Below are 18,621 nucleotides of genomic sequence, written 5' to 3' on the forward strand. Positions count from 1 at the left end.
GCAACTACTGCGCCAACGTTGCACTATACTATTAATTCTAAATTTTATATACTCTCATCAAATAATTCGATAGATTTTTTTGTACCGAAATGTTGATCATATCCTGGAATGCATTAGATCATTGACAATCATTTGTTAAAATGGAAAATTTGTGAAAATTTGTGCATTTTTATGGATTAGATTTTTGCATTAAGTCCAAATTTGGTCTCAACTAATTGATTGAAAAGGAAATAACTTCCCATTTTTGTTTTACCTTTTCTCTTTTCGTAAAAAAAGACTCTTTTTTTTGTCAAAAAAAAATTTTATAAAAATAAAAATGGAAAGACACTTTCCATTTTTGATTTATCTTCTCTTTTTCATAAAAACATTTTTTTTTGTTAAAAAAAATCCAAAAAAAAAATTTACAAAAATAATATAATTAATATAAATTAATTTGAATTGGGTTTTTTATAGTTAAGACCCGATTGATTGGCAAGTCATGTTGTACATCATCTAACTAATCGGAATTTTTTTTTTTTTGGTTTTTTTCTTTTTTTTAAAAATTTTTCATTTTTTTTCCTCTTTCTTTTTTTTTCATTTTTTCTCCATTTAGATTTGGTTTTTTTTCCAAAACTGATAATTATTATTATTTTTTTTTTATTTTTTGATCTTTTTTTTTAGACCGATTTCTTTCTTTTATTTTTCCCCAATTTTTTTTCTTTTTCTTTTCAAGTTTTTTTTATTTTTTCTTTCCTTTTCCTTTTCGGTTCTCTATTTTTCTTTTGTCCCTCCTCGCAAATTTTTTTTTTAGTTTTTTTCGAACCTTTTCTTTTTTCAGGTTGGCTTTGGCTTTTTTTCCAATCTGAAAAAATTTTTTCATCTCTTCTTTTTTCGGGTTGGCTTTTTTTTAAACCGAATTTTTCACCATTAGGTTTGGATCGGGTGATCAGATCGGTGCCGCAGGCAACGGTAGCACCTTTTTTTGTTTCTTTTTTTCTTATTGTAAATTTAGGATTTTTTTTTTACTAATACTTTTTACCCTTAATTTTTTTTTTTTTAACACAGACTTTATTAGTATTGAACCAATTACATTGTAATCAAACCCATATTCACCATATATACATATAGTTTGTCAACAAAGTATCTATTTTCTATTAAATTTATACTAAATAAGATCTAGCTAATATGAAACTTGTAATTACTAAAATTATTTTATATAAATTTCATTTCCAGTCCTATTCCGAACTTTAAAAAAATAATTTTTTCAACCCATTTTTTTTTTATTTGTTTTTTTTTCAATCCATTTTTTTTACCAATTTTCAGTTTTTTTTTAAACTGATTTTTTAAATTTTTTCATTTTTTCTTTTAAAAAACAAAATTTTTCAGGTTTTCTGACTTACCCTTTCCTTTTTGGGGTTGTTTTTTCTAAAACCAAAATTATTTTTCAAATATTTTTAATTTTCCTTTATAACATATCAGAATTATCATCCAACACTTCATTATAACTAAATATTGTTATTACAAATTTCTTGCAGGACATCTATAAATTAAAAAGGATGATTAGCTTTCGCTAAGTACTCTATTTAAGAATTTCATCCCGCCATCTGGTAGTGACGTGAGGCAGTATCCTTCTAAAGTATCAAGTAACATAACGAAGCAGTTCGGATCTTCTTCCTATATATTAGTGTCGATATTTTCACCGTCCGTTCCTGAAAACTGCACAATAAAAGGTATAGCTACAAGTATCTGTTTGAAAGAACTTACAAAAACACAGCTTTAGGTTATTGTATCCTTTCACTGACATCTCTCCTGGACACACAAAAGATTTGTTATCATCCAGAAATTCTGAAAACAGAGAAGGACGTTCACAGTAAAACTGTGGCCACGAAGCGCTTCCAGTTCTCTGAATCCAAAAGTCCTCAATGAGAACAAATCAATTGCATGAGTCAAAGTTGAGGAAGAAACATAACTATTCCTCATTGCGGAATAGTAGACCTCAACACTGAGAAGATCTTATTCGTATCTCAGCCAGGTCCGTCAGTTAACAGAGTTATCATAGTTAAACCTGCCAGCTCACAAGGTTGCCATAACTTCCTTGATCATTGCATCCACTTGTTCACCTTCACCAGATAGCTTTACAAAAACAGTTCAACATACCTTTGGCCAAAAGAAGACCTAATAAAGAGAAGAGAGAAGATAGACCTAAAAAAAAAGATGAAAAATCTAAAGCAAAAAAAAAGATGACAAAACAAAAGAAAAAAGATAATGAAGTGAAAAAAAGACGATGAAACAAAAAAAAGGATGACGAAATGAAAGAAAAAAGATAATGAAGCAAAAAAAAGATGACAAAATGAAAAAAAAGATGACAAAATGAAAAAAAGAGATGACAAAATGAAAAAAAGGATGACAAATGAAAAAAAATGATGACAAAATGGAAAAAAAGGATGACAAAACGAAAAAAGGATGACGATATGAAAAAAAGGACGACGAAACGAAAAAAAAGGAAAAAAAAGAACAACGAAACAAAAAAAAAGGACAACAAAAATGAAAAAAAAGGACAACAAAATGAAAAAAAGGACAAAAAAATGAAAAAAGGACAACAAAACGAAAAAAAAGGACAACGAAATGAAAAAAAGGACAACGAAACGAAAAAAAAGGACAACGAAATGAAAAAGAAGGACAACAAAATGAAAAAAAGGGGTCTAAAAGAAGACCTAATAAGAGAAAACCTAGACAGAGAAAAGATAGTCCTAAAAAAAAGATGAAAAAAAAATATGATAAAACCACACAAAAACCCAACCCATACTCTCTAAAGGAAGACGTAAAGAAAAGGGCCTAAGAGATAGAAGACCTAATAAAGAAAAGCCTAGGCAGAGAGTTGAAAAAAAAGACGACAAAAGTGTATATTGTGTATATATAATATTGTTAGCTGACGAAAAAAGATGATGAAAAAAAAAAGGATATTGAGGGTATATAAATACTTTTTCGAATACACAGTGACTAATAATAAGATAGTTAGGAAGTATAGTATCTTGCATAATACAATTGTTTGACAATACAATTGTTTTGACTATACAGTTATCTGGGTTTGAAAAAAAAACTGGAAATAAAAAAAATAATAATAAAAAGCCTCGGCAAACACGATATACTGCGGCTGATCACATCATCCAATTTGTCATCAGTATAACGTGATAATAGTCTCGTATGTTACACGTTGATTATCAATTGATATCTTCTTGATATTCTCACGGGTGGTGTTTATTTAAAAAGATAGGTAAAAAGTCTATCAATATTGGAATAAAAAGTCTATCATCATTAGTCAAATAAGTATATTAAAGGCTTTATGGTATGGATACCGTGAAATGAATCAGTTATTTCACGGAGTCACTGGAATATCATGATTTTCACGGATTTAAGAGGAACAACAAAAGAAACAAATGAAAAAAGAGGAACTACTATCATTTATCCCATTAAACTGTTAAAAGATGAAAAAGAAAATTATACTTTTGTTCATAATCCTGAAACCAGTCATTATCGTACTCGTGGAATTGGAATTGGAATTTCAGGTATATGTAGATTTGTAGAATATTCTGATGATAGTGAAAGTTCCGATCCAAGAATTTATGTGACTGATAACAAATGTTTTGTTTTAAAGAAATTCGTAAGATTGAATTTTCATGGTATACATAATTTTAATTGTAATGACGGTTTTCAATTAAGTAGGAAATTTAATTATCCAAATGTATCAGACGTAAATTAGATTCATTAGGTTCTTCAGAAATATCTGAAAATACTTTCTGGTTGAGCAATATAAAAATAATGTACAATTGCTTGAAGGTAATAATCAAATTTTTTTTCAAGAGTTTATCGTCACATTATAATCATTAATTTTTTTTTTTTGATCTTTTAGTTTACGGTCTAGCAAAAATGAAATTGGAAACTATCACAAAAAGAGTCGAAAATAGTCAAAATAAACTTACAAGAAAATATAATAGAAATATTTTCTCAATTAGTAAGAACAAATTATACCTTTGCTTTACATGAGGAATTCAATCTGTCAAGTGAGTAGCAAATTCACGTTTCACGTATTCAATAAATAAAAAATTATTATGGTTTACTTTCTTTTAAAGGACACTTTTCTTTTATTAAACAGCTTCTTCAGTACTTTTTGGCACTGATTTTATAAAATTTATTTATTTTATTTATTTTTTTTTCTAAATTACTTTTAACATAATTGAACACTAACATTCATGATTTTTTTCTTAAGAATTTATCTTTACAGCGCTTATCTACAACTGAATTAGAAGAAATATGAAAAAAGAATGAACAACTAATATATAATTATTTCTGTTGTTATAGGATTACAATGAGAAAGAAATCTATACCATTACCAATTGATACTTAATAAATTTATTTTATACAAGAATAATTTTTTAATTTAGAACATTATTACAAAACAAGATCATTATTAATATATTATTAAACGATATTAAATTTTAAGTGATTTATTCATAAATTTTCATCCACAATTTATTTGGTTTTCCATTAACATAAACTCTCTCGACCTATTCTTAACAAACATATCATAAACATCTATTTAATTAAAAATAACAAAAAAAATTAAAAACTAAAAAATATCTTTTATAAATTACACCTGATTTGTCTTTACCAGGGTTAGATTATAAGGGATACGATAGAAAATTTGAATCTCCAAAAGTGTAAATGATGAGTATTCAATATTTTAAGTACATCTTTCTGAGATGAATTTTTTTAATCCTCAAAAATTAAAATAAGATGAATTAAATTCTATCCATATTAAGGATGCCAATGGTCGGTTTCGGTTTACAGCTGTTTTCATAAGACCTGAATCCGATCTGCCGATCTGGTATTTTTAGCCGGGCACGTGATCCTGATTTGATAGTTTCTAGGGGTTAGATAAATAAACGGGGGGCCAACTCATAGGTTACACAGACTGATCAATAATAACCAGAACTGTCGCCATATGTAATTTTATAAGTAACCTTATTAAAATATGATCGTACCCCATGTTTAAGATGAAAAATCAATTGATAATCATTATAATCCATGAAAAAATAATAATTGATCGGTAATAAAGAAACGCGAAACTATCTGAAAATATAATTTTTTGTCAAAGTTTCATGTTTATTTACTTTAAAAAACTTGATCGGCGGTTTAATACATCTAAAATACATAGAAAATTTCGCTACAACTTGAAAATGGTAGGCATTAAAGGTTAGAAAAGCACAACTTTTATATTTTTTAAATAATATTAACATTTTTTATTAAAAAGTTTCAAAAAAAACGCGCAATTAATATAAACGAGAATAGTATTGATTTGCCAATACCAAAGCAGCAAAAAAAAGCAGAAGCATTACAAGAACTTGTACATACTAAGCCTAACCTTAAAGGAAAAATGGTATATTTTTTTCCAACATTAGATAAATATTTTGAAGGTGTGCTTATGTATGAAATAAAGGATAAGAAAGCATATGTATATAGCGTCAAAGATAATCGCAAATTTGACACATTTTCCAAATGGATAGATTATTTGGGAAACCGAGGATATTTTAAAGGACGTAGGTCTGCTACAGCAACCATTTTTTTGGAAGCAAATCCTACAAGTCCGTCAATTGCATCTATTTTATCTACATCAAATTCATTATATTGGAAAACATCATTGTTAATAAACACTACAGATATTCTTTCATCAATTCAAGAAAAAGTTAAACCGGGAGGAGAGTTTTCTGGAACTGCAATACGAAAAATTAGTGAAGGTCTTGAACTTCATTTTTTCAAAGAAGAAAAATCAGAAAAAAAGCTATTGATTCTAACTAAGAGTGGTTTATATAGATATGAAGTTTATATATTTGATCAAATAGTAAAAGAAAAATATCTTCCTTTTCCAACCAAAGAAATGAAAAGAACTCTTGATGAAATAATTAATTTTATTAGATATGTTTTTTCTGTTAGTATTTGTTATGGACAAAGTACTGCTGGTAATTAATTATTATTTTTTATTTTTTATTTATTTATATACGTAAATTTTATTTGATAATTTTTATTCAAAGGTTTTGAACAAGTAACACATATTCGGGGTACTCAACTAGTTAGCAATAATAAAGATCATACTCCTTTTGCTTTAATGGAACGGATTGGTCAACCTGATGAGGTATATAGAAGAATAGATTGTATACTTGTAATAACAGAAAAAAATATATGCAAAAATTGTGCAAAATTACGAAAAACTTTACAAAGAATTCAACAAAGAATTTTGTCTGGAACAAACTCAATAAAAGTAACACATGCATCAAAAGAAACTCTTATAAAAAAGGTTAGCCAACAGAGAAAGATTATTAAAGAACAAAATAATATAATTATTGATTTAAAAGATCATTTAAAAGAAAAAATTGAAAGGGAAGAAGAAGAAGCATCAGGTGAAATTGCAAATATTGTTCATACTGTTACTAAAGGTATTATTAACAAAGATATAGATATTTCTGCTTTTCATCCTATTTTTCAAGAACTTATTCGTATTCAAACTGAAAAACCAAATGGAACAAGATATCATCCAATGTAAGGTTAATTAAGATGATATTAAATATATATCTTATATTTTTAATTTTTTAGGTTTTTACGTTGGGCTATATCTGTATATAGTAGATCAGGTCATGCAGCTTATAATGCAATGAAAACAATTATGCGTTTACCATCAATTTCAACACTTAAAAGTTATATTAACGAAAGTGAACAAAAATCAGGCTGGCAAGATAAAATTGCTAATCAAATATTGGCTAATTTGACAATAAATAAAATTTGGGGATATGGAAGAGTGGGATTTTTTTCTCATGATTCTTTTAAAATTCAAAAAGGTAAAAATTATTATTATTTTTAAATTTTTTCAATAATTTATATTTAATTATTTAATTTGATTGTAAAACATCTAAAAATAGGTCTTCTTTGGAGTCAACGTAAAAATTGTTATGTTGGTTATTTGGATTTTGAAAATGAAATGCAAGAGTATGAGATGTTTGCTATGCAATGTAAACAAGAAATAGAATCAATATCAATAGAAGATAATTCTACATCAAGTAATAAACAAAAATTTGGACTTGCAACCCAAGTTCATCAAATTGTTTGGCATTCAATAACACATAATTTTGCATTTCCCATATCTTATTATGGTATTAATAATATATCAGTACATAGTTTAAATACATTACTTTTTAATCTTGCAGCAAAATTAGAGTGTATAGGTATATATACATGTGGATCAATTTGTGATGGAGCAGGAGAAAATAGAATTCATATTAAAAGTTTTGATTGGTATGCATCAAAATGGACTTGTGGTGATATTGTAGAAGTTAATTTTAATAAAGATAAAACATCTTTTTATGCAGCAAAAATTATAAATAGTAATTTTGAAAAAACAAAATTTACTGTATGTCAACTTGATTGTAATAATCCTAAAAATATTGAAATTGAACGAAATTTTATTCGTCCACCAATGCCTTCAAAATTGAAATGGAATGTCAATGAAATATGCGAATTTAGAAATCCAGATGATAATAAATGGTACTTAGGAAAAATTATTGAGTTTGATCCAGTTGAAACAACATTATCTGTAGAAATTATAGAAGGAATATATGCAAAAAAGGGATGGAAAGTTTTTAGTTATCATATTAGTAAGTTTCTTAGACCTGTTTATAATAATCAAGAAATTTTATTAAATTATAAAACAATCAATCCTATTACAAGAGAAGAGTGGTTTTTTATTAGTGATCCAACACATGTTTTTAAAAAACTTAGAAACAACATATCAAAAAGTCATACAGGTGAAAAAAATGCAAGAGAAATAATGTTTAATAAAAAGGAAATTAGTTGGAAACATATAAAAGGTGTATATGAATATACAAATAAACATGCAACTGCTAAAGCTACCAAACTTACAAAATGACATATATGGCTTACTTCATGGAGTAAGATGCGTGTTGATCTTGCTGAGCATACATTATCAAAAGAAGTTGAAGATGCACTAGCAACTATTAAAGAACTTAAAAATATATCAGAAGGAACAAGAGTAAGTAATTATTAATTTATAATAATTAATTTCTTTAAAAAAAACTAATAATAATAATTTATTTTAAGGATTATATCAAATATTCACGAAAGTATCGTGAAATAATGCATAGTAAAATTAATTTTCAATCTTTAGAAGATCCACGTATCAATACTTTAAAACAAATTCGTGATTGGTTTATATGTGGTGATAAACAAAAGACAGAATCTAAAGAGTGGATTTCATCACAATGCCAATTTGATTTGGTTTTATCTATCAATGGTTTTATTGGAATGCTTACATATATTTTAAATAAATATCCAAGTGCAATGATTCAAGCAAAAAGGATTTCACAAGATATGCTTGAGGGACTTTTTGGTACAATCCGAGAACTTGGTGGAGACTCTTCCACCCAAACACTTAAATCTTATGGACATGCCTTAAACAAATATCAAATTACAATGTTAGTTTCGTCAGAAATAAAGAGTGTTAATTATGGCAAAACAGATAGTACTGGAACTGGTATTACTACTTTAGTAAGAAGCAAGGTATGCATATGTTATAAATTATATTATTATTACATCTTTATAAATTAAAATATTTTATTTACAATTAGAGATTATCGAAAAGATAAACAAAAAACAACAAATAATGAAGAAAATAATTACATTTATCAAAAACATTTGGTTCGTTTGGCACAAATATCATCTCTTTCTCACAATGTGTTTAAAAATCTTCTTACAGATGATTTAATTATGGGGAAAATCAAGTTTCCATTAGGACCATACCATAAAAATGTTGATCAGGAAAATATTAGAATTTTTCGCCTACAGAGTGAACGCCACCAACTTATAGAAACCATCCTTTATCAGGATTCTATTGATAAATTACTACAAAAGTGGCAAGATATTATTAAAAATATCGCTTGTAAAGCAATTCTTAAAAAAACAGGAATTCAATGGTTAGCTACTTGGAGCTCTTACCTTGAAAATTGTCTAAATAATTTTAAATGCTCAGGAGTCTGGTATCAAGATTTTCTTATTGCGTCCAATTTAAATGATTCTTCAACTAAAAGGCTCATTGCATACTTGCTTTTACAAGAGGTTATTAAAATTACCTTTAGTGAAAAAACAGTATCAAATATCTCACAAACTCATTTAGCAGCAGACAATAATTTAAAACCAGAAAAAATTATTGTCTTGGAATCATCTGAGGCATCAAAATTTTCCTACATCATTGGGTGGATTGTTTATAAGTTAACAAAGAATGACAATATAACAAAATCGCGTCCTGAATTTGAAGCAATTAAAACTCACCTTATGACTCTAAATTCAGAACAAGTTGTTTATGAACAGGATGTTCGATCTCAAACAACAAATGTGATTCCCGGTCTGAAGTTTTTAGAATTTATGTATAAAATAGAATCATTAGTGTTATTATTATTTGAAAAGCATACGGAATTTGGACCCAATATTCTTCAATATATACACAATAGCTTATTATGTAACTTACCATTGTTAGAAAATTTTAACACACTCATCAATATCTCTACTCAGATGCTTTCCACGTGTGACTCTATAAATATAACAAAATACGAGTTAAAAGATGATGCTAGAGAATTTCTTTATGAAAGAATTATTATTATTTATATGAAGAGTAGACAAAAATCCTGGCGAAAATTCAATGATCTCATCCCGAAAAAGGAACCTCAAGCCTTAGGGAAAATCTTAAAGCTATGCGTAATGATACTGAAAATAACATACCTACTTTAATAAAAAAGTCCAACTTACCAAAAGATCCTATGCTTGGTTTGGTGCAACTTCAAATCTGGGCACAGTTGGATGGTGCTGAAGGATTATTCTCAAAATTGTTTCTAGTGAGTGAGTTACAATGGTTACTTTGGGCATTTGGAGATAATATAAATAACAAAAGAAAAAAGAGTTTAATACCTTTAATTTTAGAACACCTGAAAAAGGGTACTTCTTTTTCCAAAGAAGCTATATCAAAGGGTCAAATATTTACAGTTTGAATTATAGAATAGTTGTTAATGAAGTCTATTATCCAAATATTTGGTATATAAATAAAAAATAACATTAAAACGGTGCTTAAAGTAAATTGCTACAGTAAATTAGCTTATTCCAAGGAAAAAAATAACAATTTACAAAAGCTATAGTGACTCAATTGAAATAAAACAACTTTTCCTATATAGACCTAACTTGAGTAATCTTAGTTTTTAAGATCGGCTGCTTTTCTATGAATGCGCGTCGAAAAAAAATTAAAAAAAAGTAAAAATTTGCGCAATTTTATAGTAGATTTCGATTGTGTAACCAATTTATGGTGGCGACAGTTCTGGTTATTATTGATCAGTCTGTGTAACCTATGAGTTGGCCCCCCCGTTTATTTATCTAACCCCTAGATAGTTTGATTTGTAAAATAAATAACTGAACCGGATCGGTGGGTCAGCGGTCGGGTTCAAAAATTTATTTTGTCCCAGGTCTTATGAAAACAGCTGTAAAACTGCAGTTTTCAACCAAAACCAAACCGACCACAAAACCGACCGATAAAACTGAACTACAAAACCGATTGCAAAACGACTGTAAAACCGAATAAAATAATGACATAAAGTATTAACTATAATTTTTTGTAATAATATTCGCAATTTTTTTACAACAATAACGCCGATGTTGTGATTTTTCAGAGAAACGAAAAATCACGCAATCAACGAGTAAATTTGGATAATTTCAAAAATGAGAATACTATACACAAAAACACTAAAATCATAGTTTTTAATGATATTCTCAATAAACAATGAAATCATTTTTTTTTTCGGAATATATTAAAAATTTACAATTAACCTATCGGTTTTTTGATCGGTTTTTTATATATAAAACCAACGGTTAACCGGTCGGTCTTGGACTGAAACCGAACTGATAACCGAACTGGTAAAAACTGGTTATGATCGGTTATAACCAAACTTTTGGCATCCTTAATCCATATTGCCTTGGATCTCAAATTATTTTAAAAAATTTACTCTAAAATAAATGATCAATTCCTTGTTGCAGATCATTAAAACAATCCCTTCCCACTTAACAATGTCTTGGCAAGAAAATGTTAATGATGATTATGAAAAATTATTTGAAGCTGACGAAGGATATGACGTTATTATTTATGCCGGTGAAAATGAAAATGTTAAAGAACTACATGCGTATTCAAATATTTTACGTATCAGGTCTCAATATTTTCATACAGCACTTTCTGATAAATGTGCAAAGAAAAAGGATGGAAATTTTATTTTAGAAAAACCAAACATTTCTCCAATTATTTTTAAAATTATTTTAAGGTAATAAATATATCGTATCTATAAATGTGCTGTATATACTACTGCCTATATACTGTTAAACACTTAATTAATATCTTTCAAAAAATTCTTAAGATTTTATTTATTGTGGAAAAATTGATTTCACAAAAATTAGAGGTACCCGAATTATTGAAGTTGTTAATAGCAGTTGATGAACTTAGTATTCAATCTCTAATCCTCATATCGAGGAATATTTAATTAAACATCAATACGAGTTTTTACAACAAAATCCTATAGGAATCCTTGAAACAATTTATCAATATGAAACTTTTACAAGTTTATTGGATTATTGTCTTAATAAAATTTGTGAAGAACCTGAAATATTATTTAATACTGACAAGTTTATCAACTTAAAAACACCTATAATTGAATTGCTTATAAAACAGGATGATTTATGGTTAAAAGAAATTGAAATATGGGATAACTTATTGAAATGGACTTTTGCACAAACTCCTAATATTTCAAAAGATGTCACTAAATGGAACAAAGAGGAAGTTACAATTATGGAAAGAACTCTTCATAGATCAGAAGATTTTCATGATAAAGTATTTCCTTATAAAGAAATATTGCCAAAAGATTTAATTAATAACCTTTTTACAATTTATTTAGTACCAAATAGAAAAACAAATATTAAAATGATTCAGTTATTGTTGATTTTCAACATTTTGCATTATTTGCCAGTTGGATTGATAAGAAAAATGGCAATTATTTAAGAAATACTCACTATAATTTCTATCGTTCTAGTAGCGATGGTAATACTATTGCAAAATTTCATGAAAAAACTGATAATAAAGGAGCTAATATCGTCGTTGCAAAAATTAAAAATACAAATCAAATAATTGGAGGATATAATCCATTGGATTGGAGTATGTTTAATAATCGTATGAGTTTTAGAATTACAGCTGATAGTTTTATATTTTCATTTAAAGATTACAAAAATACTGATACAGGGAAGATTGGAAGAGTGATTAAAAAGGAATATGCTATATCTAGTTCTTATGGTCCAATTTTTGGTTCAAGTCATATAATAGCCAGTTGTTGCGATATAGAGCTGCGTTCAAATGGTAGCAAATGGAGTTCATATCCAAATTGTTATCCTGATATTGATATCCCAATAAATTATGAGACTGAAGATTATAAAGTATTTCAAGTTGTTAAAAGAATTAAAAAACAATTATAAATTTACGTGTTGTAAATTAATATTCTAAGAAACCATTTTTCTAAATAAAAATATGTATTTTTTAGATTAAATTGCCGTGGGTAAGCCACATGAAAATAATATTACTCACTTATAAATAAATTTGTTGTTCACTTATTATACTGTAATTACATTTTGATATTCTAAACCTATATTTACTACTAAATATACTGAATATTTAATAATTAAATGATCATAAAATTATTTTAGCGACTAGGTTTGAGATTGAACTTAGTTCAAAGATCCCAGCTTTATACAATGATGTTTTCAATTATAATATTTCTGAATACTTGAACTTTCAAGAATTATTGCGATATTTCAATTTCTCCAAACATTTTAAAAATGTTTCAAGGTAATAAATATAGTTCTCGATTGTAATTATGTAAATAGATTACTTGGGTTATAATACTTTATTCAATCTTTAACCTTGTTAAAAGAGACTCATTTAATTTTAGATATATTGTTCAAAATTTTAAATTTGCAAAATTTGCAATAAAATTTATAATATTTCGCTAATTTTGACAATATGAGGTTTTAGATGATGATGTATGTTACATTATTATATGCAAGGACGGATGCTTGTTGATAACTGCTATTTTTAAAATATCCTTGATTTTATGTATTAAACAAACAACTAAAGTTTAGAGAATTTAGAGTAAAATTCAATTTAAGCTATTTAAAAATCAATTTGGTCATGTCTTCCAAAACATTTTGTACAACATCTACTAGTATAAGAAATACGAGTAACGATATTAATCTTGTACCAAACACCCGGTAAATAAGATAAAATAAACCCAAGTAAATAAAAATCAATAAAATTATAATTAAACCATAAATTGTAGCTCGGTAGGGATTAAGGTAAAATTGCCGAAAGAAATAGTATAAAAAAGGTAACAAAATTGACGTTATGCCAATATTATTAACCACCATAAAAAAAAACCCGAGTAAACTTGTGATGAGCGCACTAAATAACAACAACCAGGAGCCCTTTTTTTCACGTTTACATGAAAATTGAAATTGTTCTTACAAACAATAGAAATCTTTTCATCAGAGTCCACATGAACTTTTCAAAATTAAAATTTAAAACAAGAGTAAAATGTACCTACATTTCAATCCCGATCGAAGAATTAAATTAGAAAATATTTCCGTATTCAGAACGCTCTCTAAAAAAATAAAGGTACATTTTCCTGGGCGCTTTCTGGACAAAAAAAAAAAAATTCTTTTGTGTGTGTATTTTGACTATTTTCTGCTCAAAAACGCCTAAAAGATGATCTTTTATGTTTGTAATAATCAATATGGCAATTACACGGAAAGACCAAGTAGCTCAAGAAATTCAGTGATTGTTTCTATATTATTTTTTTCTTTTCATATAATAATAATAATATTGCATAAATGAAAATTTGAATTATCTATTTATAGGATAATAGTTATTATTAAAAATATATTTACAGTATATCCTAATGTTTAAATTTGCCTGAGAAATCTTTAACGTTATTATTAATATAGTCAAACTTTTCAGCTTACTTACATTTGCCGGTGGATATCTGAATTTCATCCGACTTTCATTTTCTCTATTGGACATTTTTACAGATCTCAGGTTGGTGTAATCAAATCAAAATAAAAATGTGATGGGTTTGAAGTAAAGTTCGCGCAAAAAAAAAAGCTTTTGGTTGAAGCTTTTGTCGCGTCGATGATTGTAATTCTATACATTCTGTTAAAATTCTTTTTCTATTTATGTAATAAAAGTGTAAAGTAAATTTTGTTTATTCCTATTTATCATTTACATGTGATGTATGTATAGTAAAACACTTTAATACAGTTAATTCTCTCTAAGTGCACATTAAATGCGCATTTTTCAAATTTTCATCATGGTCCTAAGGAGGGTGCACTTAGAGAGTTGACTGTATAATTATTAATTATTTAGGACCGTTGTAGATGTTATACAAAGATACCTTTTTTTCAAAAATAAAAATAATTTATAATAATAATAAACCAGTTGATTTCTTTTCCTTTTATTTATTTTTTTTTTATTTTAGTAACGCATTTCTTTATTAATATAAAAAATATATAAAAAATAATATAGATTACATATTATCGCCGTTTTCAAAATGGTGCGATCTTCAACCATGTGGACCCGAAGATACCTTTAGCTAAACATTCTATCTAAGAACTAAATCTATATTACAACTAAGGTCCAAATGCGCTCTAACTATTTCACCAAATCTACTTAAACTCCCAAAGAAAAAATAATAAAATAAAATCCTATATAAAATAATAGAAGCAAATAAAAAAATTATAAATTAGACGGAACAAGATTTATATCTATCCAAACATATATAAAAATTTTGTTCTAAACTATGTCTAAGCTATTTATGATCCTCAGTTTATGAATCGTTTCGTTGTAATGTAATTCTACCAATCAATTCACGTCACTTTCAGAATCTCAACTATTAATAGTATCCATCCTAACGTATTACAAAACAAAAATCAATATATCCAATCTCATATATGAAATCCCAAATTCACTTTCACTACGTCGAAATACGCTTGCATCTTGCAACGCTTCTACAGTATAAAAGAAGAAACATCGAACTCTGAGTGAAAAAATATATTTTTAAATCATGAATGGATTCTATTATTCTATTACCAGACTCATACTTGAATAATTAATTAGTAATTCTTTTGATTGAAATATCGAACAAACTAGTTTATATGATTATATTCTAAAATATTTTGATATTAAGACAGAGCCTCGAAATGTATACCGATACAAAAAGATCAGAAAAAATCTTACATTATCTATATGTGTCGGAATTATGATAATTTCAGTTAGCGTTTAAGAAAGGTAATAGCGGCATTATCTAAAAAAAGAGAATTTTATATGATTTTTTGGCTGTTGTATGTATAAACTTCTTACGCACATGTAAGGTTAGACTTAACTTACCATGATTATTTAAAGAAAGGAAGTCGACAAAGAAATTTATTTTTGCTACAAATATAATAAAATTTCAAAACCAGCTTATTTACACTCATCCCTTACTATATTGTGGTGTGGGGTGTAGTTTTAGATTAAATATTCGAATACCATTAATATTCACCTGATTTATGTCCTGATATTTCTTTCTTCTTCATCAAATATACCATTGTGAAAGCGGAGATAATTCATTATTAATTATTAAAGTAAATATTGGAGAAATAGTTTCATGCACGATAAATTATAATTCAACAGATGGAAACTGAGTTACTTTTGTGAAAAGGAAGTACAATACTGTATTCGATTTAAATTTAAAAATTTTAAAGTTCTCTAAATGATTACTTGAAGACTTGAATAAATTAATAAAATTAATAAATCATTTCATTTTACTTGTATACACAAATTCAGAATTATTATTTCGTGGGATCTACTATCTTGGAGTAATATAATAATACATTTATGATACGCGTTTAAAAAATTAATATATAACTCAAACATGTTTGCTATTTACTCTTTAATTATTATAAATCTTGGAGAATTAATCTAGTTTTTTTGTAAACTGATGTCATATATAAATAAATAATTTGACGCACCAGTGACTCAATCTTCTTCTTTACTACTTCTCACCCTTTTTGCACTCTATTATTCCTGAAAAAAAAAAGAATGACAAAATTAAATAATGATATTCTTTATAAAATTTTTTCAAATAATTTATAAAAAATCTCTACATTCTTGTTTGTTAGTAGTTAACAAGCTTTGGTATGAAGTCATAACTCCAATTTCATGGAATTATAAAAAATATGTTTGAGAATTCATAATTCAATTAATTTTTAAAAGATGAAAATAACTTCATCTATAAAAATTTTTAGTTTAGACTAACTGCGTTAATTTTATGAAATTTCAGAAAAAATTCTAGTGTATAAAAAAGGAAAAAAAGGTACTTAAAAAAAAAATTTCGGTTTATAAGAATAAATTTCCCAGTTTATAAAGAATCGAAAAAAAATAAAACCCGAAAAAACATTTAAAAAAAAAATAATTAAAAGTAAAAAAAGTCCGACCTTTTGCGATGCAATCTGCTGCGTCCATTTGCATCGCCAAAAGAAAATCTATCAGAATGTACACATGATTTCGATACATCACGGCGGATTTATGAAATACCCTAAATTTGTCCGTCATGTCAAATTAAATAAATATTTGACAGTCTTTTAGTCACCAAATTTCCCAAATTTATTAGTGAACAGTCAAAAATGAGCCCTAAAAAATTTTTTTGTACCCCAAATCTTGCGTCTAACCAATTTTTCCGTTACCTAACCAATTTTTCCAGTGTTAAAGGTGCGTCATATTTGACATTTTTTAGGAAAAAAGCTTAATGTTTCTATAAGTCAATTTTAATTCCCGAGGGCGCAGCAGGGTTTTTGCCAAATTTCATAAATCCGCCGCAATGAACCAATCAATTTATTCAAAAGCATTTTTTATCTATTTGCTATTATTTAATGACACTTAGTATCTACATAAAATTATCAATATATTATGAAAATAGGCCTAAATAATCCAAAAATACATGATAATTGACCATATTATTTTAGAATATTTTTGCTATGTAGTTTTTTTTACTATGAAACATTCATTGTTGTATAAAATTATTTAATATTCTGCTTTTTATTAGTTACATTTAACCCTGATAACAATCTATATTTATTTTTTTCATCTGTTACGCTTATACGCAGTAATAAATATAGCGATGATAAAGCGCCTATCCCATTTTCAATTGGTATGGGCGTTTATGCGATTACTTTTTTTGAACCTTCTAAAAGGAAAGGAAATTAATACTCCAAGTTTTCTTTTAAGTGAGGATACGGTAAAATTGAATATAATACTCCGATTCGTAGAAATAAAATTACGATAATATTTTTTTAAAAGAATTCCTATAATATATGTGATACGGTAAGTAAGCAATTTATTTTGTAATATCAGAATAAAACCGTTGTTTGATAAAAAAGGAAGTAAATGAATAAAATAATCTGTGAAAAACTAATAACCAAATATATAAATTTTTTCTTCATTTAGATGGATAAGATACTCCATTCTCATCAGTATGGGTGTAGCAAGCATATTTAGAGGGAATGACATGATATTTTTTTTTTCTACTTAAATTCATATTTTGAAAATTTAGTAATATCTAGTAGAAAGTCTTGAATTTAAAGTCACATGATCAATTTTAGTTACATGTTCAGCGACTAAACCATAACGAGCCTATAATGAACGCTGGAAGATCTGATTTTAATCCAAATTTATTGAATGGATTACGTAGTGAATTTGTTATATTTTAAAGTTACCGTATTTATTATCAATTGATAATTTAGTTAATTAATAAGTTTGTTAAAATAGAAATAATGAATAATCCAACTAATATTAAATATTAAATCATACATTCCGTACTGTAAATAGTAAACCGTGTCATACACTCTTGATTTTGGTTATAAATAATCGTTCACAATATAAAATACTAAAAGGATTTCCTATAGTCGCTAATCTATAGTAATGGCGATAATTTAGTATAATAATAAGATTGATTAAAATCCGATTATTTTAGTCGAATCCAAAGATAAATTCGTTTCGATGTCAAAGGAGAACTTAAAGAAAACGTCATCTATTTTAAGATTAATTAATTGTTTTGATAGTTTTTTTCTGTTTCATAACTCCATTGATTTTGGTAAATCAAAATGTCGATGGTGATAATCAAAATCTATTTTTTATTTATTTTTTTTATAAGTAATTATTTTTAACTTTTAACAATTAAAATTTTCTTTAATTCTTTAATGGATATATTTAGATTGATTTAACCGATTAACCAAAAATGTGAATGTACCACATGGTGATTCAACAATTCAGTTTTTTTTTTTTGAACTATTGATCCTTTTTTTTCTTTTATTCTTGAACCAAAAAGTATTTCATTCTATAAAATTGGTATGAATGAAAAGTTTAATTGTTAAAATGGATAACCATTCTTTCTTAGAACATTCAATCGGTATAAT

General features: G+C 26.7%; 3 protein-coding genes across 3 annotated transcripts; all 3 read left to right on the plus strand.

Moving 5' to 3' along the window:
- Positions 1 to 3,376: 3,376 nt before the first annotated feature.
- Positions 3,377 to 3,901, plus strand: OCT59_024437 (uncharacterized protein; the record flags this gene model as incomplete). Its single annotated transcript, XM_066135430.1, has 4 exons — positions 3,377 to 3,545; positions 3,635 to 3,640; positions 3,740 to 3,816; positions 3,890 to 3,901. The coding sequence occupies 4 exons, from the start codon at positions 3,377 to 3,379 to the stop codon at positions 3,899 to 3,901; spliced, it is 264 nt and encodes an 87-aa protein (XP_065991453.1).
- A 1,315-nt stretch (positions 3,902 to 5,216) lies between these two features.
- On the plus strand, positions 5,217 to 7,954 carry OCT59_024438 (uncharacterized protein; the record flags this gene model as incomplete). Its single annotated transcript, XM_066135431.1, has 5 exons — positions 5,217 to 5,219; positions 5,291 to 5,996; positions 6,069 to 6,573; positions 6,628 to 6,869; positions 6,951 to 7,954. 5 exons carry the CDS (start codon positions 5,217 to 5,219, stop codon positions 7,952 to 7,954), a joined length of 2,460 nt encoding a protein of 819 aa, XP_065991454.1.
- A 27-nt stretch (positions 7,955 to 7,981) lies between these two features.
- OCT59_024439 (uncharacterized protein) lies at positions 7,982 to 8,690 on the plus strand (the record flags this gene model as incomplete). The annotated part of the gene is made up of 3 exons (XM_066135432.1): positions 7,982 to 8,077; positions 8,146 to 8,604; positions 8,673 to 8,690. The coding sequence occupies 3 exons, from the start codon at positions 7,982 to 7,984 to the stop codon at positions 8,688 to 8,690; spliced, it is 573 nt and encodes a 190-aa protein (XP_065991455.1).
- Between the last annotated feature and the right edge of the window lie 9,931 nt (positions 8,691 to 18,621).

Source organism: Rhizophagus irregularis, chromosome 4, assembly GCF_026210795.1.
Source record: "Rhizophagus irregularis chromosome 4, complete sequence".
In the NCBI taxonomy this organism is placed as follows: Eukaryota; Fungi; Glomeromycota; class Glomeromycetes; order Glomerales; family Glomeraceae; genus Rhizophagus; species Rhizophagus irregularis.